Below are 27,491 nucleotides of genomic sequence, written 5' to 3' on the forward strand. Positions count from 1 at the left end.
TAAGGGAATCGAGTAGATATGAGTCCGCCTCGTAGTGTAGTGATTGGCGCATTTGTCTTCCATGCCTAAAGCCCCGGATTCAATTTCTGGGAAGGTCAATATGAAATACTGTTTTTAAATTTGGGCAATTGTTAATGTTCCCGGACAGGCACTTAAAGTGTTAAGACTGATCACCTAACCTTCGCATAACTGATAACCAATAAACCCTACAATAATGAAGTGCTCTACGCACCATCTGGTGCCAACATAGATATGATAAACCTTAAAAATGTATTTATGTAAAACAAGAGGCGTATAAAATGTTAGAAACATTGTGATGCGAATTAAGTTATTCCTTTACATTTAGCGGATATCAGAAACTTTTTTAATAAAGATATTTTTCAATCTGCTTGAAAATTTTATCCAATTTACATTTGCATCCTGTTTTATAAACATGAAAATTCAAACAAGACGAGAAAAGTTATCTTTGAGAAGAAAATGTAAAAGTCTAGGCATTAGCAGATAATAGGACCTGTCATCAACAAACAAACCATGCAACCGTTTCCCCGTAGTGATCGAGAGGATAGAACGCCACACCACTACTCTGCCTTTTTATACAGACCTCGTTTCCTCTGTATTTATTCACCTTATCATACACGTACGCTGATTATTCCGATATTTGGTCAATTTTGAAGAGATTGTTGGATTTGGTCATACTATGTCTTTAAAGTCCTTCTTCGTTTTCTGCATCCATTAACGTATAGATAAAAAATATTTTACTTGACATTTTGCTGTCTAAATCATATAGCTATCAAATACACAAAATTTCATTACATTATTTAATGTTCAGTGGGTACTTAGAAGAGGAAGTTCAAAAGATTTTTTTAATGTCTATAGACAATCAAATTTTTTTAATGTATATATTTAAATATTCATTCAAAATTACACTCGTTTAAATATTAATGAGCGCATTAAGGCTTTTTAGACTGTGTCCGTGTCAAGCCATAATAATTAACAATAAAAAATACATGGTTAGATGTATTAGATTAAATTATAGTGACATGTGATGCAATAAAATAAAACCCAGAAAAACAAGGTATAAGTAATAAATAATAAAATTTCGAAGAATACAATGTAAAAAGGATAATCAGATATAAATACTAAAATATAAAAATTATACAAATTTAGATTCATACATATTCGAATAAACAAAATAATAGTATCATTGAAATCAACAAAATAATAGTAAAATATAGTTGTACTGAAAAAAACAAAATAATTGTATCATTGAAATCAATAGAAAAAGAAAATATAAAAATAAAAAAACAATTGAAATGGTCATTGTGATAGAACCATTCCTATGATTTTTTAAAGTTTTTTTAATTTTGACATAACTCCACCCGTGACGTCACGAGTTACCGTCGGTGAGTTGTGCTGACATTTAAAAGTAGAACTCCGTGGCTGTCAAATTACACTAAAAGTTCAAAAAAATAGCTATCCGGAAAGCGGAAATCTATCACAACATACGACAGTGCTTCAATGAGGAACTTCAGCCCTACGGGAAATTGGATACAAAAAATGTTTTCTTACGCGGGGTAAAAATTAGAGCATTAAATTGTACTGCAAAGTCTCTTGAAAATGTACAGAAAAACTAATAAAAAATATTTTGATAAAAACGCACTACTTTAAATGACGTCACTGGTTCATGTGAATCAACCTATGATCTGAGAGCTATGGCAGATTTCCGGTCTGCTTGTCGCTTCTGGACCAATAGGAAGAACTGAATGAGAATAAGCGGAAATGAACCTCTGACGTCACACGCGGAGTTATTTCAGAAATACAAAACTTTAAAAAATCGAAGCGCCGATAATACGATATGTAAAAATTAAAAAAAATAATTTTTGACTTAGTTTAACAGTCTATTAACAAATAAAAAAATTGAAAAAAACCACTGAACTTCCTCATTGATTGATTATTGTTCACCAGAACCTGTGACGTTTCAAAGTACCTTATTTCTTTTAAAACCTATTTTATTCATTTTTTCGTTCGTTTTTGAGAAACTTCGCCGTACAATTTAATTTTCTAACTTTTACCGCGTCTTAAAAAACATTTTCTATCTCCAATATCCCGTAGAACTAAACTTTTTTATTGTATCGGTTCATAGACGCCTTACAAATTAAGTTTCTCTGAATTATATTTCAGCCTCGTGGTCTAATGGTCAGCGCGTTTGCCTATCACGCAAGAGGTCTCGGGCTCGATTCCCGACATGGTTGATATGAAATATTTATTTAAAAGAGTGTTCTCACACTAATATATTTTATAGTCCCTGGACTGGTACCTGAAGCGTAAAACTGATTTTCTTACCTTCATGCAACAAAATAATCAAGATACGCTTCGATTGGTTACCAATACAGTGCCCTATGCACCATTAAGTGCGGAAAGGGAATGATGACGATGATGAATTTTTCAATACGCTCAATGGGCATTGGCAAAAATAATACAGGTAGGTTATAATTTTAAGAATAAATACTTTTTTTTAAAGACACGAAGAAACTAAAAAGCATACTTCAATACAAAATCAAAAGTCAAACTTGCGTAATAAAAATAATATTAAAGTATATTATGGGTAATTTTAATTACTGTTATTGCAAAAGTTTGCATTTTCGAAACCAGACGATTAATCACAAAGTATTTGGCATATTTTCCAACATTATCTTTTAATTAACTACAATTTACGATGTTTCAACAATTTATGACCAGCTGTAAACTTTTCGTAATCAATTCATACGCCATTTCAAAACCTATCTACTTTTTAACGAAAATAAAAAAAATTAGAATCAACAATTTACCTTAACATTAAAACTACTGTAATTTTAATTTTCGTATTTTTAATTATTATGTAAATAGTCATTGTTGATTGATTTGGTGTTTATTTTGTAGAACTCCATATTTTAACTTATAATATAATAAATCAAAAACTGATTTGAGTCTATTGAACACTTTATTTTATTTTTACAAATATAAAAACAAAAATTTCGTGACAATTGTTTCGCCCGCCCTTATGCATATTTATGTACACTGTATATGTATTTAAACAACAAAAAAGTTATACCTACCTATTGCATAAGTAGGTGTAGTATTCTATTTTTTCGTTTTAAATATATCTTATAATAATTTTTCAATCACATAATCTTGCGTTTCTTAAAAACGTTTACACGTTTACAAAAAAATAGCACATGCCTGCTAATATATTTTTGAAAAATTTGAAATAACGTAAGTAGGAATGTTGTATTTATATACAATTGAATTTTTTTTTTTTTAATACGATTTGTACTTTCCTCTAATGAGATATAGTTTACGTCTTTAATAACAGGTATTATTTTATTTAAACAAATCGTTTTTCAAATACGTAAAATAATAGTGTGATGAAAGTCGCAAACGATTTAGAAATCTTGGGATAAGTACTGAAACTTGAAGTAAAATTTATTCAAGTGGGCTCTTAAATCTAGTAATGGTTCAAGATTTGGATATGATGGCCTCCCACTGTCATTTAGGTTTGGATTTAAGGGATGGTAATCCTCTTTGTAATAGGATTTACTAAAACGAAAACTTTATTTCAATCTTTTACTTTTTATGGAATAAATAGCGTTTTAGTGCCGAAAACAAGAAGAATTATAACCATTCCCATTAAGAAAATGTTTTTTTTAAATGCATGTGTTTTTAAATACATTTTTTTTACTTAGATAAACCTTTATTTTAATATAAAAAACATACAAGAACACAACGAATTTTGGTTGGACTTAAAAAAGAATCACGTTTTTGTGTTTGGCAATTATCAGATATAAAATAATAAAAAAAAGGTTTTTTTTTTTAAGTGGTAATATCATAAATGAAATTCGAAATAAAAATTATGGGAAAACATTACATAAATAAAATCTGAAATATGCACTGACATACAATTTATGCACACACGTGTACATACATATACACACGTTTACATACATATACACAGATATATATACATATACAATATGTTCACAAATACATATGTATACATTATATTGTTTAATTATTTTATATATTTTTTTAATCCATTAGTCCTGAAGATGCCTACTTAGGCGAAAGCGCTCTTTGATCAAAACTAAAGAATTAAAATTCCTACCAATGAACGTATTGATATTTTTAATCAAAATAGTTTACTATTAATCGTATTTTATCAAGAAATAATTATCAAAAAAATATTTTTATATTTTATCAAATTCAAATTGATAAAAGTTAAACAATCTTCAACAATAACGACTTTATATTATACATAAACAAAGATAGCTATGATTTTCATAACTCCTTATTTTTATTTGCAAAATCTCAGCTGTTTGAATAAAACCTTTTTGAAATTTAAAAATTATGATTCATGCCTCATACATTCCAAATGCAAAATCTATACTAAATACGTATTTGTGTATTTTATAAGAAATGTTACTAATTCCTTTCCCAAATCTATGAATTTAAATTTTATTCCAACAATGAAAAATATCATTTTGGAAATAATTAATTACTCACCAACGTAAATATATATTCATGTGTAATAGATATATCAGGTTTATAGGCCTTTTGTAGCCTACATAGGGTAGGTATTACATACACGTACGAGAGATCATCCCTCGTTTAGGGAATAATGGAAATTCAGAATGACAGTTATTGCTCCATCTGACTACCCTTTTAGAGATAAAAATGATAATATCTATCTGACTAGCGTTTCATAATCACACCACAGCTTAATCTTCTTTGTTTCATGAGACATCGCTTTTAAATTTGTTCATTTTCTTTTTTGTTTGGATCATTTCTTTGATAAGAAACATCTTAGCGAAAAGCAGTTTACGCGCACATAATATTTAGGTAGCTTTCTTAAATGCGGTAAAGGCATTCAAGAAGAAATTTGTGTTAGACTTCCTTTTCAAATTCCCCCTTCCCTCTAAAGGATTTAACAAGATTACGTAGGATTCGGTATGTCCTTTTTAGTGGAAGCTGTTTTGTATCTCGTGCAGAAGGAGACGGTTGTTATGTATTCATTGCATATTTCTTTTACTGACGATACAGGGGAAAGTTATTTTACAAAATGTTATTAAATATTTGTATATAACCACTTGCCGACTCTTCTATGTCTACTGGTTTCGAGATGTACCCGTCTCTTCATCAGGACACCAATTAAACCAACATGCTAACCAACATGCGAAACCCACCATACACCTTCACCATAGTTGTTGCACAAAAATATAAATCAACACGATATGCATTTTAATAAGCACATGCACTGATTAGGGAAAACATGCACTGACTAAAAATATTCTATGTTGTTTGAAAAATAGTTGATAAAAGGTAGAGGGGATGGAGGGAGAGGGTGAGCTTAATAGGTTTAATGGGGTGACCATTACAGTGGAATATCATATAAAGGACTGTATTGAAGGGTTGTTTGATTATTGAGCAAAGAAACATAATTTTTTAAAGCTTTTCTAATGTGAAATATTCCCATATTAATTATTTTTAACCCTTTATTATTCGTATGTAAAATTTGAACTCCTGTATTTTTATTAAAGTCGTGTTTAAATTGATTAAGTGATTTGAGAATTCAGAGAATTTATTATTGTGAAGACACCTCATATGTTCTATAACACGAATATCAAAACTTCTTGATATTCTTCCAAAATAAACTGAAGGACAAGAATCGCATTTTAATTAGTAAACACCTGAATTATTTAATAAGCAATTTTTGCATCCTGACGAAGAGACGGGCGCGTCTTGAAACCGGTAGACATAGAAAAGTCGATAAGTGGTCATATACAAATATTTAATAACATTTAGTAAAATATTTGACCACAAAGTTAATGCTTGAAATATTAATAAAATGAAAGTCATTTTGTTTATAAAAAAGTAAAATTTGAATAACAGCCATTTTGTGATGATTCCAGAGGCACAGCATCCACGGCATGATGGAGGAGGAGAATGTTGTGAGGCCACATCAGGAGATGGCGCAGCTATCACTCGATGAGAAGAAGTTTCTCTTGGCAGTCGAGAGAGGAGACGTGGCATCCACTAGACGGTAAGCATCTCTTCTGTCAATATCTTCATTATGAATCAATGTTACGACTTTATTAAAATAAATAAAATAAAAAATATTGTCATTTATCATGATATAGTCAATGATCATAAAAAACTGTTAGTTTGTTTTAAAAATCAAATGTCCAACATTTAGTTTTGTGTGCATCAATTAACTTTCTTTTATTTTTTCATTTTCGTTGTCCTTAACATATTTCAACCGAGACAAAGAACATTTAAGAGAAGTTAAAGTCTAGGCATCTACAGGGCTTATGACCTGTAATGGCTGGTTTAAGTGGCCACTTTACACACTGTGTAACATTCACCATTCTGCCGTATTTGAACATCTATATTCCTTCAATTCTTTCATATGTTAATGTTTGTGAAGTTAAAAAGCTGAAACCTTTATTTATGCGGGTGAGATTCATCTAATTGAATTATTTCACCTACATACTAGGCAACGCCTGAAAATGTTATTTTTTCAATTTCTATACTTCTTCGTGGACCAGGTGGATTTATCAACAATATTTTGAGTTTGTCCAATTTTTTTTAGACTTGTCGACGTATCTTGTCTAAAAAAATTTGGACAAACTCAAAATATTAGTTGTCCTTGTTTGGTTATAATTTTATTGATTTATGTTTGCTTATAAGTCAGTATTTATCATTGTTTAATGTGTTTAATTTAAACACACTTACATTTTATAATTTATGAAGTATGGTGGAGTTCTATTATAATTTAGGATATTTTATTTTGTTTTATTTTATTTTCTTTTATTTAGGAAACAAACAGTACAGTTACAAAGTTTTATATTTTACACAGTTATAACTAACTCTAATGAACCAGCGAGGTTTCCATATTATAAAGTAATTATATGTAAGATTATTAATTAAAGTAAAAAAATGAAGAAACTTTGTAAAAGTAATTAAAAGTCAAGAATTAAAATAAAGAATGAAAAACATGCTCAGATGTAAAAATAAAATAAAATAATAAAAATATTTTTTACATATATATTTGATATATTTGAGGAATGGTACCAATGCTGATTTACCAATTATTGTACGTATTTTATGTATCCTCGTCGAACTTCCAAAAATAAAATCCATTATACTGAAACCCTTTTATATTGCAATTTTAGAATTTGATGCTCGTTGAAAGCATGGGAGTTTTTACCCAGTTGGATGTTGACAAAAGGGACGTTGTTGAGGGTTGAAATGTATTTATAACATGTTGAATAAATATGTTAACAGAGAGAGTAAATGCGTAAATGTTATATGTTGAATCACCGAGCACTGAACTGAACTGCACGTTGGAACTGTCTGAGGCTGTCCGAACTACATATTGTAACTGCATTGTATGAATAGAGTGATTCAACTACATGTTGCAGCCGATTGACTGTGTAACTAAAAGTGTTGCTTTTTATATATTAGCCAGTGGTTACTTTACTTTATATTAGACAATTGATTTCGTGAACTATTTTCTTGACTGTCAACGATTTTATCGATATGGCTGATATCCGCGCATGTCAGCAATCATTTGTCATCAGTAATTAAGGTGTTTTGGCCATCAATTATTTACACACAGCAAATGTGTGATGTCGTTTCTACATTGTCTTTGATACGATAGTAAACATTTATTTCCGGGTGAATTTAAAGCCCCCACCAAAGTTTCCGTAAATAAATAAAAAACTCGGCTTGCATACCTGCCTGCCAAATAATGTATACAATAAATATGTCTCCATTATTCACAATTTGAGCATATGTATGTATATCTAACTTGTGTTGTAAAAAACATATTTATAGTTAAACAATAAAACACACATTTTCCGGTGTTCATGATTAAAATTATTAAAGTATTTGAAGATCGTAATAATTGCCAAGTTTATAGCCTCAAAAGGTGTTACGTCTCACCAATGGTCTACTATTGTGTTCAAGCTAACGTATTCACGTTAAATTTGGCGTGTTTATAAGCGACCATCGTAATTATATAATTAACACCCTTAATGAAGCCATTCTAGGGATGTCACGATACAACCCCTCGTTTTGAACAAACAAAGCATAATGACTGACCTACCCTTAACTTCAACCACGCATAAACTTCGTTTCAAATCACCCCATTTTACGAGTACATATCATCTCCCTTATGGCTGCTAATTTATACAGCATTCTAGTTTCCTAATTAATTACCTGCTTTGAATTTTTTATTATTATTTGTATACTACGATAAAACTTCATCTGACACATGTGATAACGGAATTAATTTTGTATCTATTCCGTTGTTTAAATACAAAGTTTTTTTTATTTTAAGCGCAAAAACGATTTAACTCTTACATAGATTTCATCTTAATTTCAGTGCTAAACTATGACTAAAGTGGCGCATAAATTACCTAGTCTCGTAACTGTTTAAATACTGTTAACTGTTTTTATTTTATTGTTTTTGGTAATTCAACTAAGATACTGTAATAACTTGATGATCAGAAAAAATAATATCATTGATGTAGAGATACTAGTTTATAATAAAGAATACGTCTTATAACTGGGAAGGTCTGAATCTGAGTCCCCGAAAAATATACCTTGCCGATTGCTACGTTGCCGTAGCTTCGTCCACTCCCACGTCACACAGCTAGCCTTGTAGTGACATATGGCGTTAACGGGTGTCACTACTTCACTACAGATACAATACTAAAAAAAATACTATTTGTAGATATTCGTCGATACTATTTCACATGCATACGTATATCTTCAACTACATAATTACATATAATGTTTTAAAGAATTGCATTTGTCATTTAAGTGTTTCTTTATGTTTAAATTTCTTGTCTAAAAAAAATTGCACACGTATAGGTACTAGAATAATATTAATAAAAATTGATTTCTTGGATATTATTAGCAAAAGTTGGAAAAGGATCATGAAATATGTCTATCTTACTATTTCAGTAGTATGCGTTGTATTCCAGACACATGCGGACCTTAGTTGTATGGTGTTGAAGACTGGACGAGGTAAATAATACCTCGTCCTAGGAGGAAAATTTAGATAGTGGACTGTATTTTTGGGGAAGGAAGGTTGTGCAACTCCACTAATCTCCTGATGACGAGGTGTAACGTGTGCTGGAACCTAGCTGCTGACGCTGGCGGTCGTGAGACGCTGGCCCAGCTTTTAAGAGTATGTATGGAGCTGGCGGTTTAAAATGCACACTGGAACAGCTCGCTTGATGAATGATTTGCTAAGCAATTCACGTGGTTGATGTTAGATTATTAATATACTGATCTGCAATTTATATGTTGCTACCGGCACTCACGCGTAGAATTATTGTTGCGTGGAGTGCGCTTGGAAATGAGAAGGACGGATAGGCAGATATGGATTTGGTTGAGGTTGAGGTCTGAACATATGGTATGTGGTATTTATGAAAAACGAAGGCAGTTCGAATGCCCGATGTTTAATTGATGTCGATCCGATATTTATTTAAGTATTTTATAGAAAAATTTTGTATCGGTAATACATTTTGTATCAGTCATGAAATCAAAATAAAAAAGGTATTGGATATTGGTCGTAATTTGGATATAGGTTAGAATTATCGTTACCTCGCTAGGAATCGAAACATGATTACGCCATGCGTTTAGGCATCACACATCAGACGCCGCCATATTTCATAATAAAAATGTTAATAGCGATATTCCATGTCTGTGAAGTTATAAGAATACATTTTTGTGAGTGAAATAGAACCAAAATCCAGGACAAGTGTTTTTGACTCGGCAACTAGTCTCGTGTAAAAATCGTAAAAGGGGAATCAGAGATACGTCCGCCTCGTCGTTCATTGGTTGTAATAAACGTTTGTCTACCATACTTGAGGTTTCGTGTTCGATTCCTGGGAAGATCGACATAAAACACTATAAGGTGGTTTTACATTGCAATATTTTATTGCTCCTAGGCTACCACCTGCGGCTTAAGAGTGATCATTTTCCCTTCATATAAAGTATGATCAACATACACTGCATTCGGTATACCTATGCAGTGCCATGTATATCATTGAGTGCCGATAGGGACAAATAGAATAAATGAATTGGAATATAAACATTTCACGATTAGAACCGTTTAAAAGTAAATACAACTCATTCAGTTGGAAAGAATTTACTTTATTCCGCTTAAGTGTCGGAGAAAAATAAACCGGTTTTATGAATTGGAATATAAATATTTCACGATTAGAACCGTTTAAAAGTAAATACAACTCATTCAGTTGGAAAGAATTTACTTTATTCCGCTTAAGTGTCGGAGAAAAATAAACCGGTTTTATGAATTGGAATATAAATATTTCACGATTAGAACCGTTTAAAAGTAAATACAACTCATTCAGTTGGAAAGAATTTACTTTATTCCGCTTAAGTGTCGGAGAAAAATAAACCGGTTTTATGAATTGGAATATAAATATTTCACGATTAGAACCGTTTAAAAGAAAAACAACTCATTCAGTTAGAAAGAATTTACTTTATTCCGCTTAAGTGTCGGAGAAAAATAAACCGGTTTTATGAATTGGAATATAAATATTTCACGATTAGAACCGTTTAAAAGTAAATACAACTCATTCAGTTGGAAAGAATTTACTTTATTCCGCTTAAGTGTCGGAGAAAAATAAACCGGTTTTATGAATTGGAATATAAATATTTCACGATTAGAACCGTTTAAAAGTAAATACAACTCATTCAGTTGGAAAGAATTTACTTTATTCCGCTTAAGTGTCGGAGAAAAATAAACCGGTTTTATGAATTGGAATATAAATATTTCACGATTAGAACCGTTTAAAAGTAAATACAACTCATTCAGTTGGAAAGAATTTACTTTATTCCGCTTAAGTGTCGGAGAAAAATAAACCGGTTTTATGAATTGGAATATAAATATTTCACGATTAGAACCGTTTAAAAGTAAATACAACTCATTCAGTTGGAAAGAATTTACTTTATTCCGCTTAAGTGTCGGAGAAAAATAAACCGGTTTTATGAATTGGAATATAAATATTTCACGATTAGAACCGTTTAAAAGTAAATACAACTCATTCAGTTGGAAAGAATTTACTTTATTCCGCTTAAGTGTCGGAGAAAAATAAACCGGTTTTATGAATTGGAATATAAATATTTCACGATTAGAACCGTTTAAAAGTAAATACAACTCATTCAGTTGGAAAGAATTTACTTTATTCCGCTTAAGTGTCGGAGAAAAATAAACCGGTTTTATGAATTGGAATATAAATATTTCACGATTAGAACCGTTTAAAAGTAAATACAACTCATTCAGTTGGAAAGAATTTACTTTATTCCGCTTAAGTGTCGGAGAAAAATAAACCGGTTTTATGAATTGGAATATAAATATTTCACGATTAGAACCGTTTAAAAGTAAATACAACTCATTCAGTTGGAAAGAATTTACTTTATTCCGCTTAAGTGTCGGAGAAAAATAAACCGGTTTTATGAATTGGAATATAAATATTTCACGATTAGAACCGTTTAAAAGTAAATACAACTCATTCAGTTGGAAAGAATTTACTTTATTCCGCTTAAGTGTCGGAGAAAAATAAACCGGTTTTATGAATTGGAATATAAATATTTCACGATTAGAACCGTTTAAAAGTAAATACAACTCATTCAGTTGGAAAGAATTTACTTTATTCCGCTTAAGTGTCGGAGAAAAATAAACCGGTTTTATGAATTGGAATATAAATATTTCACGATTAGAACCGTTTAAAAGTAAATACAACTCATTCAGTTGGAAAGAATTTACTTTATTCCGCTTAAGTGTCGGAGAAAAATAAACCGGTTTTATGAATTGGAATATAAATATTTCACGATTAGAACCGTTTAAAAGTAAATACAACTCATTCAGTTGGAAAGAATTTACTTTATTCCGCTTAAGTGTCGGAGAAAAATAAACCGGTTTTATGAATTGGAATATAAATATTTCACGATTAGAACCGTTTAAAAGTAAATACAACTCATTCAGTTGGAAAGAATTTACTTTATTCCGCTTAAGTGTCGGAGAAAAATAAACCGGTTTTATGAATTGGAATATAAATATTTCACGATTAGAACCGTTTAAAAGTAAATACAACTCATTCAGTTGGAAAGAATTTACTTTATTCCGCTTAAGTGTCGGAGAAAAATAAACCGGTTTTATGAATTGGAATATAAATATTTCACGATTAGAACCGTTTAAAAGTAAATACAACTCATTCAGTTGGAAAGAATTTACTTTATTCCGCTTAAGTGTCGGAGAAAAATAAACCGGTTTTATGAATTGGAATATAAATATTTCACGATTAGAACCGTTTAAAAGTAAATACAACTCATTCAGTTGGAAAGAATTTACTTTATTCCGCTTAAGTGTCGGAGAAAAATAAACCGGTTTTATGAATTGGAATATAAATATTTCACGATTAGAACCGTTTAAAAGTAAATACAACTCATTCAGTTGGAAAGAATTTACTTTATTCCGCTTAAGTGTCGGAGAAAAATAAACCGGTTTTATGAATTGGAATATAAATATTTCACGATTAGAACCGTTTAAAAGTAAATACAACTCATTCAGTTGGAAAGAATTTACTTTATTCCGCTTAAGTGTCGGAGAAAAATAAACCGGTTTTATGAATTGGAATATAAATATTTCACGATTAGAACCGTTTAAAAGTAAATACAACTCATTCAGTTGGAAAGAATTTACTTTATTCCGCTTAAGTGTCGGAGAAAAATAAACCGGTTTTATGAATTGGAATATAAATATTTCACGATTAGAACCGTTTAAAAGTAAATACAACTCATTCAGTTGGAAAGAATTTACTTTATTCCGCTTAAGTGTCGGAGAAAAATAAACCGGTTTTATGAATTGGAATATAAATATTTCACGATTAGAACCGTTTAAAAGTAAATACAACTCATTCAGTTGGAAAGAATTTACTTTATTCCGCTTAAGTGTCGGAGAAAAATAAACCGGTTTTATGAGGGTCTTACTTCCAGTGCTGCATTTGTAACATTAAATATACATTTTTAGATTTCATCTCTAAATCCCCTCAATCCGTATTATCCTTAGCATTTAAGCTTTCTTATTTCCGTTTATATTGGATTACTACCTTGAAGGTTCGCCCCTCAATTTCCCAATATTATTTTTAAGCGGAAAATGAAAATTTTTCAAGACGTACTTATCTTACTCGTGGGTGTATCTTTTCTAAGAACACTCTGAAGGTGAGTCATTTTTAAAATACCAAAGGTTGTACTTATGATTAACTTGTACAATTTTATGATAAGCATTATTTGGACAGTGTAGAACGATAATGAAATATTCAACCAATTTTAAATTTTAAATAAAATAATTATATCTAGGTTTAGTAAAAAAAAAATTCTTTATGTTGGAGCATTTTTAAACTGACAATTATAAGACAAAAATTTTATTGAGAAAATTTTAAAAATCCAACGTGATTAAATAATAATAAAATTATAAAAACATGAAAAAATTAAACACTAATCGAAACAACACCAAACGTTACTTTAGTACAATAAATTGGTACCTATCAATTTTTGTTTGATTATTTATTATAAGAAAACAACAGCCGTTATAAAGCAAATTCAGTATTTGCACTTAATACAATACCAAAAGCATAATCGTGTAGGGTAGGGTACCCTTTTATGATTTATGGTTAAATAGATTTTAAAAACATTTTCATCATTTTAAAAAATGTGTATGTATTTTTTAACTATAATAAAAACATTAACATATTCCCATATGGTCTGCTTAAATTTAAAATACCTATTGGATGATTTTAAATATTGAATTTTGCATTCATTTTTAAAATTCGCCAAATAACAAAAGGTTACCACTTTTTATGTAACAAAAATTGTATCTATTTACAAATTTCGTAGAACTCCATTTATCCGAACTCCAGTCATCCGGATTGCCAAATATCCGGACTGTTATCTGAAATAAAAAATAAAAGAGATATTTTGTTATGTTTTTTCGTCAAAGCAATTGACTTTGTTGGACATTTTTAAGTAAGTTTTAAAATGTGATTCCGATTCGCTGTATTATTTCAAAAACAATAAAAAATTATCTTGGTGTAAATGTTACGTTTTCTTTTAAAAAAATGCCTTAATTTAATGGTTAATCCAACTATCCGCATTTCTACATATCCGATAACGTCTGGTACTCATTAATCCGCATAATTAGAGTTTTACTGCACGTACAATAAATAATAATCTTAAAGAGGGTTTTTCCATTCAAAAGCACGAAATGACTATGCTTACCCGACAAACCATAACATGACTTGACCTGATAATATATTTATAAAACCCTAACGGGTTTTTAAAATTATGATTACATAAATTTAAGCGTCCGCATCCATGCGTTCTGTAGCTGCAAACGTGTTAACATTGTATGCGTAGTTTTTACAGAAATGGGCCTTTATAAATTATCAATAACAATAATAATTTATGTTTATTGGTTGTGATTTTTAGAACAACTGCGAAAAATTACATTTCCTACTCTGTAATACATTTGTGGTCAAAAAATGTAATAAATATTAGTGAATATTCATCATATTATTATTATTATTTAAATTATAAACAATATTAAATTATAAAAATGATTAAAATAATGTGTATTCACTGAGGTTACCAGTGCCGACAACACTTAACAATATCATCATCCTTTCCGCACCTAATGGTCCATAGGACACTGCATTGGTAAACCAATTGCTGAGAATTTCGATCATTTTTGTTACATTTATTTTATTTATTTATTTATTCATATTTTTCGCTTACGACTAACTTATGACTTTTCATGTTTTTTGAAATTACATTTGAGAATAAACAAAGAAGACTCACTTAAAAAACAAACATAATTAACAAATATTCAGACAGTTTTAAAAACAAGGTATTTATGTACATCTATAGTATTTATATTACAAAACACACAATGAAAATAACAAAAACCTAACATAAGCTATACACTTGTGGAGCAGTTGAGTCAGTATTGGTATGGGCGAATGAGACAATCCATTTTACTTCTACCTAGCTCCACTATCCATTTTTTTATATCCTTTTTAAACATTTTCTCATTACTAATTGCTTTAATAGATAGTGGAAATAAGTAATATATTTTAATTGAATAATACTCAAAATCCCTTGAGTATTATTCAATAATGTGTTCAGGATCTAGTGGTTATATTATTTGTATGTGATGTATTGTGGGGGTTATGTCTTTCATTTGAGTAAGAGTAGTTTTTGAATCTATAAGTGAGTATTGTTTTAGCGTATAATTGTTTTGGTGCCATGAAGTTAAGATGATCAGTCTTACGCTTTATGTACCAGTCCACGGACTATTAAATATTCTAGTGTGAAAACACTATTTTAAATAAATATTTCATATCAACCATGTCGGGAATCGAAACCCGAAACCTCTTACGTGGTAGGAAAACGTGCTGACCATTACACCACGAGGCAGTCAATCCTTTTTTTTTTACATGTAAGACTATACAAAGAAGACTTAATATACAGAGAGAAATTAACAAAATGTTCAGACAATTTTATACATTATGTATTTATGTTTATATTTCATTTATGTTTCCGGTATATTTTTTATATAATAAAACGTACAATAAAAAACAAAAACATAGCATAAACTCTACGTTTGTGGAACAGGTGATTCAATATTTGTTTGGGCGAATAAGACAATCCATTTTACTTCTACCCACTTCTACTATCCATTTTTTAAACATTTTCTCTTTATTAATTATTGTTTTAATGGACAGAGGAAGTAGGTTAAAGATTTTAATTGCATTATACTAAAAATTCCTTTGTCTGAAAGTGCCATTAGTTTGTATTTGTTTAAGTTGTCTTTGTGTTGGGGATCTAGTGATTGCTTAGAGTATATAAGAGTGATTGTATCATTTGTATATGTTGTATTGTTGGGGAATGTCTTTTATTTGAGTAGGAATAGTTTTTGAATTTGTATGTGAGTATTGTTTTATCGTATAATTGCTTTCACTTACGGACTCTTTTGAGATGTACCCATCGCTTCGTTAGGATATTAATTGTACTAAGTGTAATTAGTGGCTTCTGTGGTGTTCTTCTGTTCTTCTTCAAGACGCTTGACTCACACACGCAAAGTTCCGGGTTCGACTCCCGGTGAGAACAAAAAAATTAAATATGAATTTTCTCAAGACGATAAGTGATGATTTTCACCACTGTAATTGGCCTGGCTTGTTTTGGTGCTTAAAAAAAAATTACGTGTAAACCCCACTTTATACCTTTACCGCAGTAGTTGCCCAAAAATATAAAATCAACGTGCCTATGGATCATATTATGTGCTAATTAAAGCTAAAACTAACGTGCATTAATCAATACAAGAATCGTTGGATGCTACTGTTAGCTTTTAATGACATGTATCCTATGAGCACGTTTCTCATGTATTGTTTCGCAACGACTATAGTGGGATTTGCATATTAGTGTAATTAGTGTCCTGACGAAGAGACGGATACTTCTCGAAAACGGTAGACACGTAAAATTGGTAAGCGGTTATGTACAAATGATTCCTAAGAATATGGAAGTTTTGTGTTTTTTTATTGTTTATTTGTTAACAGACTATTTAAACATGCCAAAAAAAAATCAACTTTCACGTATCGTATTATCAGCGCTAATTTTTTTTTTTAATTTTGTATTTTTGAGATCACTTCACGTGTGACGTCTCAAGTTCTCTTCCCCTTCTCGGTCAGTTCTGTCGATTTGTCAGTTGACTTACCGTAAAGTGGAAATTCATCACAGCACTCATATCATTGGCTGATCCATAAGAACTACTGACGTCATTCAAAGCAGTACTTTTTTTTTTTTATATAGATTTTCATGAAACTTTGCCGTACAATTTCACGTTTTTTTTTTTACCGCGCTTGAGAAAATATTGTTTACATCCAATTTCCCGTAGAGCTGAACTTCCTAATTTTTGTTTTAATGCAGTAGCGCTTTTGCTGACATCTCAAAATGTATGTTACTACTGAAAAAAAGTTTAATATTAGAAATAAAATATTATCATTTTAGATGATTCTGCATTTTTTTGTGGGATAGATTATTTAACAATATCCATCTATCCGTAAAAAATCATATCTTTTTTGTCCATTTCACCCGGAAATTTCGGCTAAAATTCTTTCGTTTTATTTTCTTATTATTTATTCGACAAAAGAAAGATTATTTACCAACCCGACTCTCGCCCTAATTGCCTCCTGAATTCAGAGTCCCTACTAACTTAAAATATTTGAAAACTTTATATTTATTTTCAAAGAAAAATTTTACCAACAAATGTACTAAAGTCGGTAAGTTTTAACTGTTGTATTGAATTGGTTTTGCATATTTACTTGACTGTTTTCAACTCAACTTCTAACCTTAACAAAAGTTAGAAATTTATAAACAGATTTTTACTTTTGGTAGTAGTGTTAAGTTTAATAAAAGCCTATTTTCAGCATCTCAGAAGGAAATATAGAAGTCTAGGCATTTACAGGGCTTATAACCCGGCATTAACTAGTTAAAGTAGCCACTTTACACACTGTGTAACATTCACCATTCTTCCTTTGTTTGATCATCTATGTTCTTTCGATTCTTCTATCTTTTGATCTTAGTGTGTTCTTTTATATTCCCTTTATAGAATGTGCATCATCTCTTTTGTAATATATTAACATTAATAACTCCCATGGGTTTTGAATCCAGTTCTGGTCTACAAAAAATTTGATAGACTCAAAATATTGTTAATAAACATACAGTTCAGTTTAGTGCCAAAAAAAATGGCTTTTATTATAAGTAAAGCATAGTATTATTATGATTTGTTTGCAAAACAGTAAAGAAGGTAAAAAAGTATACAAATAAGCCAAATTAAAATATAAGCAAACATTCTTATATATTGGCACACATTCTTAGGCACCGTCTAATCGCACTAGGCACTGTCTATTTAATCTTTTACAAATTTTGCTCATGTGTGCGTAGCAAATTTTTCCATATAAATTACTCAAATGTGGGTGCTTACATAAGTAAAAATAATATTCATACTTAGTTCACCTACAGGCACTAACGCATTAATATAGTTTATTATATAAATAAAAGACGAGTGATACTTTAATCCACAAATTTGGAATATCCAGTGACCGGTTTCATCGCTTTCGTGATATCTTCGAGACTGGTATCTTTATTTAGGAGTTAAATATTATTATACAAAACAGAGGTAAGAATAGATAATTCAAAATCATATGAAAGTAAATGAAAAAAAATTGTGGATTAAAGTATCATTCATCTTTTATTTATATAATAAATTACAATGAACTAAGAATTTTCACTTACAAACTTAAATGCATTAATATAGGCTTATTAATGATTCGAATGCGCTGCATATATTATCAATTTTTCACTATTCAATTGATTAAAAAAAATCCTAAATATAAAAAATACACATGTAACTTCTTACATAGTTATATATTTTATTTTTTTTGTTTCATTTTTTCATTACTAAATTCCTGATTTTATTCTCTGTTTTCTAAATTATCCCGTTTAGTTCTTATTGTTGTATTTTTTATTTAAACGGTCAAACAGAAATCACGCCCTTTCCCCGTAGAAGTAAGCAGACAGGATAAAACGACAAATTAATCTTTCTTTGCATATAGACCTCAACTCCTCTACATACATACTTCTTCTCATGTACGCACGCCGGTTATTCTGACTTTCTATCTTTAAGTGTTTGTTGAATTTCATGCCGTATCTTTCTTGGTCTACCTTGATTTCTACATCCATCAACATTCGCACTGCAAATATTTTTGGTCGTCGTTTCACTGTCCAACATGTCCAAACCAACGCATCACTCCTTTCTTAATTTTGACGATAATGCACACGAATCTCGATATTTGTGCACCTATGATTCATTGTTTTACCAAACTTCACCTATAAGATCATGTTTTGACAGCATTTAGCTTACTTTCATTATTGTTTTTACAATTCCTTACTTTACCTACATGCATTATACAAATTTTTTCAATTAATATGTTTCTGAAACGTTTTTCTGGTTCAACAAGAAGTTTAAAAGAGAGAAAATTGTTTTCCGGCGTAGCCTAGTATGTGAAATAATCTAATCAGATATATTTCTTTGAAACAATTAAGGTTACAACTTTTCAATTTCACGGAAATCGACAGCTAGAAGAATTGAATAAATATGAATGTTCAAACGTAGTTAAAAAATAATAATATGTACAGTGCATTCGAATCATAAACCAAATATATTTAAGATTCGAATGGACTGTATATTTATAAACAATATTTGGAGTCTATCCATTTTTTTGTAGACATGTACTGGGTTCAGCTCCCATGGGAGTTATTTATATCATTATTAATATACTACAACAGAGATGAAGAACATTTTATAGAAGGGAATATATCGGTAAAAGTCTGGCCACAAAGATTAATAGATGGAAGAATTGAAGAAATATAGATGATTAAATATGGGCAGAATTATAAATGTTATACAGTGTGTAAAGTGGCCACTTAAACTAGTCAATGAAAGATCATATGCCTTGTAAATGCCTAGACTTCCATATTCCCTTCTCTAAAATGTTCTCCATCCCTGTTGTAAATTGTTGATATTTTTAATTTGCCTGTAACTTTCAAGTAAAAAGATAAGTTGTATTTTAATTTTCCAAACACACGTTTAAAAAACTATTTTATGCATTTTTACATTTTAAGTAACCGAAGACAATATCGCGGATATTAATTCAGGACATTAGAAAGTAGCCTTATATTTGGTTGTCATTTCAAAAAACCAAATTTAAACTATTTAATCTAAGGAATATTTTTTATTATTTGCGAATGCTTACGAAATAGTTTATATTATATTAATTTCATACATTATTACAGTGTTCAGCAGCATTAATTCAGTTAAAAGCTCCGGTTTGATCGAAAGCTCTTCTCAGTATGTACATTTGTGGTATTATTGTAAACACTGTTACTGGAGACAAGGCAAACATTTTCGGGGACAAAACACACTAACGAAAATGAAAATGTTGGCGCTGACATTACATGATTACCAAAAAGCTCTACACGATCTTGGTAAAAAAATTACAATACACATTTTTCAGTTTTATTTATCAGCATAAGCAAAAGAATTCACAAAGCAATCAAACGTGTAAATAAAATATGTTTTTAATTACAATATTTTGAGTTCGTCCAAATGTTTGTAACCTTCTCTTAAATGTTCTCTATTTCTGTTATAATTTGTTAATGTTATTGATTTGTGAGACTTATTTTATGTTCATTGGCAGGCTCACAAGCAAATAGTTATTTTATTATTATTATGGGGTTCATAATTAATTGATCGATGACACACAGACGTGCCACCATTTCACCTGAAATATTGATCGACGACCGATGAAGCAAATCATAATTTTATATCGAATTCAATTCAACATATTATGCTAATCTAACAGTGTTGCACGTAACGACAAGAGCATCGTCCTGCAGTCTGTTGACATCATTCCTATCATGGAGATATGAAGAACAAAGAAGCGTAGCCTCTAAAGAGGACGTGGTAACATCCAGTCAGCCCGAACAGTCAGACCTACAAGTCAGTTCAACGCAGTAACTCAGTTCCAGCATGGAGTTCAAGTGCAGTTACTTCAACTCCTCATCGTCCCCACACTCGCGCGACATAATTCAATTCATTATTTATTCGCCGTGTAATAAATACGCATTTAACAGCAACCTTGTGTCCTCTGTCAATATCTAACTTTGGTAAGAGCTTCAACCCTCAGCAACGTTATTACTACATTGCTAATACTACCATTACGCCATTTCCTCGTAGGAGTAGGCAGAGAGGTGGACCGCCACACACGTCTATCCAGATAAACATTCCTAGCTTATTCCACATTCATTCCTCTAGCCACACAAGCCCTTCAGTTGTCTACTTTTGACTCGACCAGATTCGAGATTTTGTTTTATCTTAATATTTCACGTCTTTTTTGGCCGTCCTCGTTCTACATTATCAATCTATTGAAATGTACCCATATTAATTTATAAAAAAAGAAATAACGGATAAGATAATGTGAATAAGAGTAGAGCAAACGAAGAAGTGTCACGATTTGATAAGCGTTAAAAATGTTCTCTGAGGTAAAGCGGAACATTAGTACTATGAAATAAGGAAATGGGGGTAAGGGTCTAATGATCTCTCCACTGTCTAATTTTAAGCTATTTCATTTTCCTACAATTTTTTTTGGAAATGTTCATTTGTTTCAATGATTTTTATTTATTTTTGTCAACCACCAAATAGTTTAAAAACAATATATATAATTAAGTAAGAATTTATTTCTAAAATAAAAACGTTTGGGAAAAAACCTCTACCAGTAATACCATATTTATATGAGAGTATAAAATCAATTAAGATACGCATTTCAAATTGTTATTTAAAGCACAAGAGTTTGTCTCTTTTTTCTGGAGAATTACAGTGATAACATTTACTAGATGTGTAAAAAAAGATATGTTTATAAGTTTTTAAAAACATGTGCCTTTTATGAAATTTATTTTTTAAAAAAATTTAAAATCCAATAATAAATATTCTTGTAAACTTTTTTTTTTTTTTTACAAAATACACAATTTTACATAGCCACAATTATATGTTTTTTTATGTCCCGACTTGTTAGAAAATTCCGTGTTAAGTCGGAACTCTTCGATATATAAATCAAAAATCAAAAATAGTTATTTACATATCAAAAAAATATGCAAAATAATCAAAACAATATACAAAATAATAATAGAAAAATAAAAATAATAAAAATTTATAATACATGTCGAAAATGAAATCAAAAGTTATAAAATAATACGTATGACACTGATGACATACACATATACGATATACGTATATGGATAATAATGAAAACAGCAGCGATGTAATGCATTTATTCCCGAAGCAATCTCATACAGTGGTCTCTACCCCTCGATACAATCCAGTTATGGATCTTCATCTTAAATATGGACGTTGTTTTGGAGAACTTAATATGTTCATCCAAGACGTTGAACACTCTTGGAGCTATATATGAAAAGTGTCATCATTATATTTTCTGGATTTTAAATAAAGCTTGAATTTACTTTTATGGTTATATGCACAAGAATACTTTTTGTTGAAGTAAGCATTTGCAGTAGAATTTTCATAAGAAAATAACTCTGAAGACATCACGTTAACTATTGAATAAAAGATAAAAAAAGAAGGAAATAATCTCAAAGCAATAATGTATTACAGGGAAATTAAAATATCTTGATATATTACGCCACCCATGTGCAACCCCCGGCCCGCGGGCCGAATACGGCCCGTGGGGCGTTTGATGCAGCCCGCCGAAATGTGGAATTTTGATCAGACCAAAATTCATGCAAAAAAATCTAACGTGGGAGTGATTTATTGAAGTTTTTTTCATAATAGAGTGAGTGGTATAGTAATAAGACAGGCTACAGTAATTGGACTTTCTTAATCTAATAGTTGAAAATAAATAAATGTAATGCGTTCATTTTAAGAAAAAAACACAAAAAAGAAGTGTTTATTTTATGGTGGATATAAATTCTAACGTCTGCTTATTTTTGACCATTAGATTAAGAGTATTTCATTACTTAAGCATGTTCAATTACTACAGCACCCACCCTACCTAGATAAATAATATTATCAGCGAACTTGAGGTGATTTTTCACGAAAATGGTTCTCAATAAATACCCCTTATTGAGTTCACTAAAATTACGGAATATGTATATTTTTTTTAAAGAAAAAACCCGCTAAGCCTCTATTTTGAGGCTTGTCAGCAGGTGAGATAGAGAGGATATGGAAGAAGGAAATGAAAAATACACCACAACACTAAGACCAATTGATAAAAAAAATATCCTTGGATTATTTTCCCACAACTGGCGGGAATCAAACCCACGACTCCAGTTTCACAGTTGGCCGTCTTTCCAACTGCGCCACGGTGCGTGTCCATATTCAATAGTAATAAGATAAAACTTTTTATTAAGGGCCATTACAGCCGGCGTTTTTTGAACCCGTGATTTTTTATATCAGATATAAACAAAAATAAATCAAGAAAAGATTAAGAACAGTCATTGGAAAACAAGGGTGGTCTAGAATGGTAAAAAAATTAATTAATAAAAATTATTTCAATCTGGAGTGTAAAGTACTTATTTTTAACTTTTAATTGGTAAGTGATGATTGATTTTGTATGTGTGGGTGGTTATTTTAATATTGCAACCCGCGTCTGGGCGGAAAATTGGCAATCTAGCCCAGACTAGAAAAAGGTTGCGCATATCTGCCTTACACAATACGACTTAATATGATAGAAAAGAGATCAACTTGTAATATTTTCTGAGAATCGCTGTTGTCATTGGCTTTGAAAGCATCTTTATCTTCCAAACTCGGATAGCATAAGGAAAATACCCTAGCAGTCGAGCATATCAAAGCAATATGGCAATGCAAATAAAACAATTTACTCTCAAACGCATTTCATCAGACGTGTTTGCTTTTGGTCATAATAGGGAAATATCACATACTACGAATACTGATAAAAATTTATGAAAAAGATTTAGAATAGTTAATTGTATTTTTAAAATCAATATGGATATTGTGGAGAAATGTTTTAATACATAAATTTTAAAAAGAACTTTTTAAAAAAATACGTCACTAGAAAAACCCAACATGTTTGGCCTTGACAGTTGTGACGTCAAGATTTGTGACAATGTTCTAAACAAATTTGAATAGTCAGGAACGAATAAATATGAATCGTGACGTATCAGGGGCGTAGCAAATGGAATGACCGTTTTTGCGGGAATCCAAAATTACAAATTAAATAAAATAAACTATGCCACTTCTTCTTCTTCTTCTTCTTCTGCAGCCTTATTCTCTCATAAAGGCCTCTTCTAAACGTCTCCATTCCTTCCTATCACCCGTTTTCATCATCCACGTTTTACCGGCAATAGAGGCAATGTCGTCGATCCATCTTTTCTGTGGCCTTCCAACACTTCTTTTGTTTGCCCACGGCCTCCACTTTATTATTCTGGGTGTCCACCTGCCATCATTTTGCCTCGCCAAGTGTCCAGCCCACTGTCATTTCAATTTCGCTGTACGATTCATGATATCCACGACTCCGGTTCGGTGCCTTATTTTTTCATTTCTTATTTTGTCTCTTAGACATACACCGAGCATCTGTCTTTCCATGGATCGTTGCGTGCATTTCAATTTTTGGCTACTTTTTTGTGTTATAGACATGGTTTCTAGTCCGTATGTTGTCACCGGCAACATGCACGATTCATATACTTGTCTTTTCAAGCATATAGGGACTTGTTTATTTTCAAAAATATATTTAAGTTTGCCGAAAACAGCCCAACTTAGCCTTATTCTTCTTGGTAACTCAAATTGTTTTATGCCACTAATAATTAGCAAAAAAAAATTCTTTGCTGGATAGTATTTCATAGACTTTTATTACTTCAAAAATGTTAAAAAAATAAACCTGATATTTCCCTATACAATTGTTTTTATGCCTTCTTGTGCAATGAATTTATGGCTCTTATGTAAAGTTGTATCCCATATCCGGTTAAATAAAGTATACAGTTACCGTTGTCCTATGCACCATTAGGTGCGGAAAAGGAATGATGATGATGAAAATCACTTAAGACACAAATTTGCCTTCTTCGTACCCCCTCAACTAGTAACGTTTAAAGGTCATATTGACAATTTTTTGATATTCCATAAGACTCCGATAGCCTGGAGACTGAACCTTGTGGCGTGTGTTATACTGGCGGACGTCACGATTGATGGTACGGCCAATATTAGTAAGAGAGTTTATATTCACAATTTGATTTACTGTTTTTTGCGATCTCATAACAATTAGAGGGAGGAAGTTATCCAACCTGAGAAATGCTGATGACACCACACTTATTGCATCGTCAGAGATTGAAATGAAAGAACTAATTAACCGAATAGATGCTGCTAGTTCAGACCTGAAATTCTCAATGAATATGAGCAAAACTAAGCTTATGATCATTGATCGAGATAAAGTAGCACTATTATCCTTATTGCGCAACTTAGAAAGAGTTAACAATTTCATTTATCTAGGTTCTCTTATCGGCAATGGTGGTGGGTGTGAAGGTACGGTGACGTATAGGTATTGCCAAAAGTACTATGAGTCGGCTGGAGAAGATTTCGAAGAATCGCAGTATAACCATTAACACCAAAAGGAGACAGGTAAAGGCCTTGGTTTTCTCAGTATTTATGAACGGTGTGGAGTGTTGGACACTGAGGGAATCTGAAAAGAAAAAATCAAGGCTTTCGAAATGTGGTATTGGCGGCGAATGCTGCGGATTCCGTGGATGGCCAGACGTACGAATGCATTTATACTCCAGAAACTGGGCATAGGAAAAAGACTAACATCCATGTACGAGAAAAGAATCCTGCAGTTTTTTGGTCATATTTCCAGGGGGAACTCTGATAGTTTGAAGAAAAATATTCTCCTGGGAAGTGTCGAAGGGACAAGGTCGCGTGAACGTCAACTGACAAGATGAAGCGGCACAGTCACTGAATCGTCAGAATCATCACTGACGAATGCCTATAGAAGAGCACGAGACCGTTCCAGATGGAGGGATACTGTTCACTGACGAGCCATGCCTAGAGTCAGGCGTAATCACCATCCCCAGACATGAGGCGCGAATTAAAAAGAGAGAGAACACGGTATGACTAAAAATGTCTTTGACATGCGTTTCCATTGGCGTTTCGCGAAGTTTTGTATTTCAATATAAAAATTGTTGATAAATTTAATACCTGCTACGCCTGCAAACGCGGCTTATATAATATATTGGGGATAATGAAATATCTGAAAATGTTCTCGTCTCCATCGCGATGTCGAGGTTCAATATCCATGAAAAATATCTTACAATATTTTGCTTTTGTTGTATATCTATTTTATGTAAGTACTACATCAAAAGGTTTCAATTGCTGTTTGAAGAAATATTTTTATAACTTTTATTTTCTTTGTTTTCCGAGACTAGTCGCTTCTGGCTTCTGTGAAAGTTACGCCTTCCCAATGTGCGCGATAAACCTTTGTCTTACAACTCAATGGATTCTTTTTTGATTATTACAACAGGCATCGATGTTATTATTTTAGTCCCGTAAATATAATTCGCAGATTTCTGTTGATGTTATTTATTTATTTAATAATGGAATATAAAATCCAAAATTTTTTCTCGCGTGTTTATAATTTTACTTATTATCATGGCGTTTAAAATCGATAAAAGTATTTTTAATAAAAAAACACTAAAAAGATTTATTTCTTTTTAAATAAAAAAGAAAATGCTTTTCCATATCTTGCAGGTAGTCGGCCTCGTGGTGTAATGGCTAGCGCATTTGATTACCTTGCTAGAGGTCTCGGGTTCGATTCCCGACACGGTTGATATGAAATATTATTTTAAAGGGTGCACTAGAATATTTCATAGTCTCTAGACTGGTACCTGAAGCGTAAGACTGATCACGTTACCTTCATGTAACAAAAATGATTTAGATACGCTTCTATTGGTGTACCTATGCAGTGCCCTATGCACTATTAGGTGCGGAAAGGAAATGATAACGATGATGATGCAGGTAGTGAGAAAAACACTTTATTTAGTTTTTTACACTTGTCGAGACATGATGCGTTGGAAGATTATCCCGATTTAGTCAGTTAGATTAGTCAGTTACTGTTATTTTGAATTATGTGGGTCATTATTTATTTATCCTGCGTTTACATGATAAGAATAATATATTGAACGTATTCACTGATAGCTGTTGGGCATGGAAAAGGTGAGCGAAGTCTGATGTTCTTCGTTTTATAATGTTTGACAGCGCCCTCTGTTTGCTGGCCTGCATCCCGTGAGATGTTCAGTTACACACTTTTATTTGTTGAGCGACATCGTCAGACTGGTGTCCGGTGACTCACCAGTCTGACGATTTCTGTAACGATGAAATACGGACACAGGGTGAAAATGGTAAATAAAAGTGGACAAAACAAAATTGTGTATTATTCATATTATAATTTTCATAACACAATTGTTGAACCACGCATTAACTGCTGTAGCAGGGCGTTATTTTTATCAAACCAAGAAAATGTATACAGACTAACCGTATTATAAAACAAAACCTAAAGAATTATTTTTTTTAAATACATGCACAAGTTTAAGTTCGACGTTAAATGAATTAAAAGTATAGTAATAACATATAAGCAAATAATATTTTACAATACGATGATATTCGTGTATAATATTATTAATTCTAAAAGTACCAAGAATTTTGAGAAAAAAAATCAAAACCAGTATGATCGTGATCACAATACCAGAGAAATGGGAAAAATCAAACTCCCATTTTGAAAAAGGCT

The 27,491-nt window shown here is 31.2% G+C and overlaps 1 protein-coding gene across 17 annotated transcripts in view; it reads left to right on the forward strand.

Annotated features, from left to right (window-relative positions):
• LOC148281159 (transient receptor potential-gamma protein-like) overlaps positions 1 to 27,491 on the forward strand; it is a 369,353-nt gene that overhangs the window by 267,686 nt on the left and 74,176 nt on the right. For all 17 annotated transcript variants that reach the window (XM_088227186.1, XM_088227187.1, XM_088227188.1 and 14 more), the window contains one exon: positions 5,946 to 6,076. In XM_088227186.1, the coding sequence (XP_088083312.1) occupies positions 5,946 to 6,076 (131 nt within the window). The remainder of the gene's footprint in view (positions 1 to 5,945; positions 6,077 to 27,491) is intronic.

This window comes from Micrasema longulum, unplaced genomic scaffold (genome assembly GCF_059751315.1).
Source record: "Micrasema longulum isolate JH-2025_06_02 unplaced genomic scaffold, ASM5975131v1 h1tg000490l, whole genome shotgun sequence".
Classification (NCBI taxonomy): domain Eukaryota; kingdom Metazoa; phylum Arthropoda; class Insecta; order Trichoptera; family Brachycentridae; genus Micrasema; species Micrasema longulum.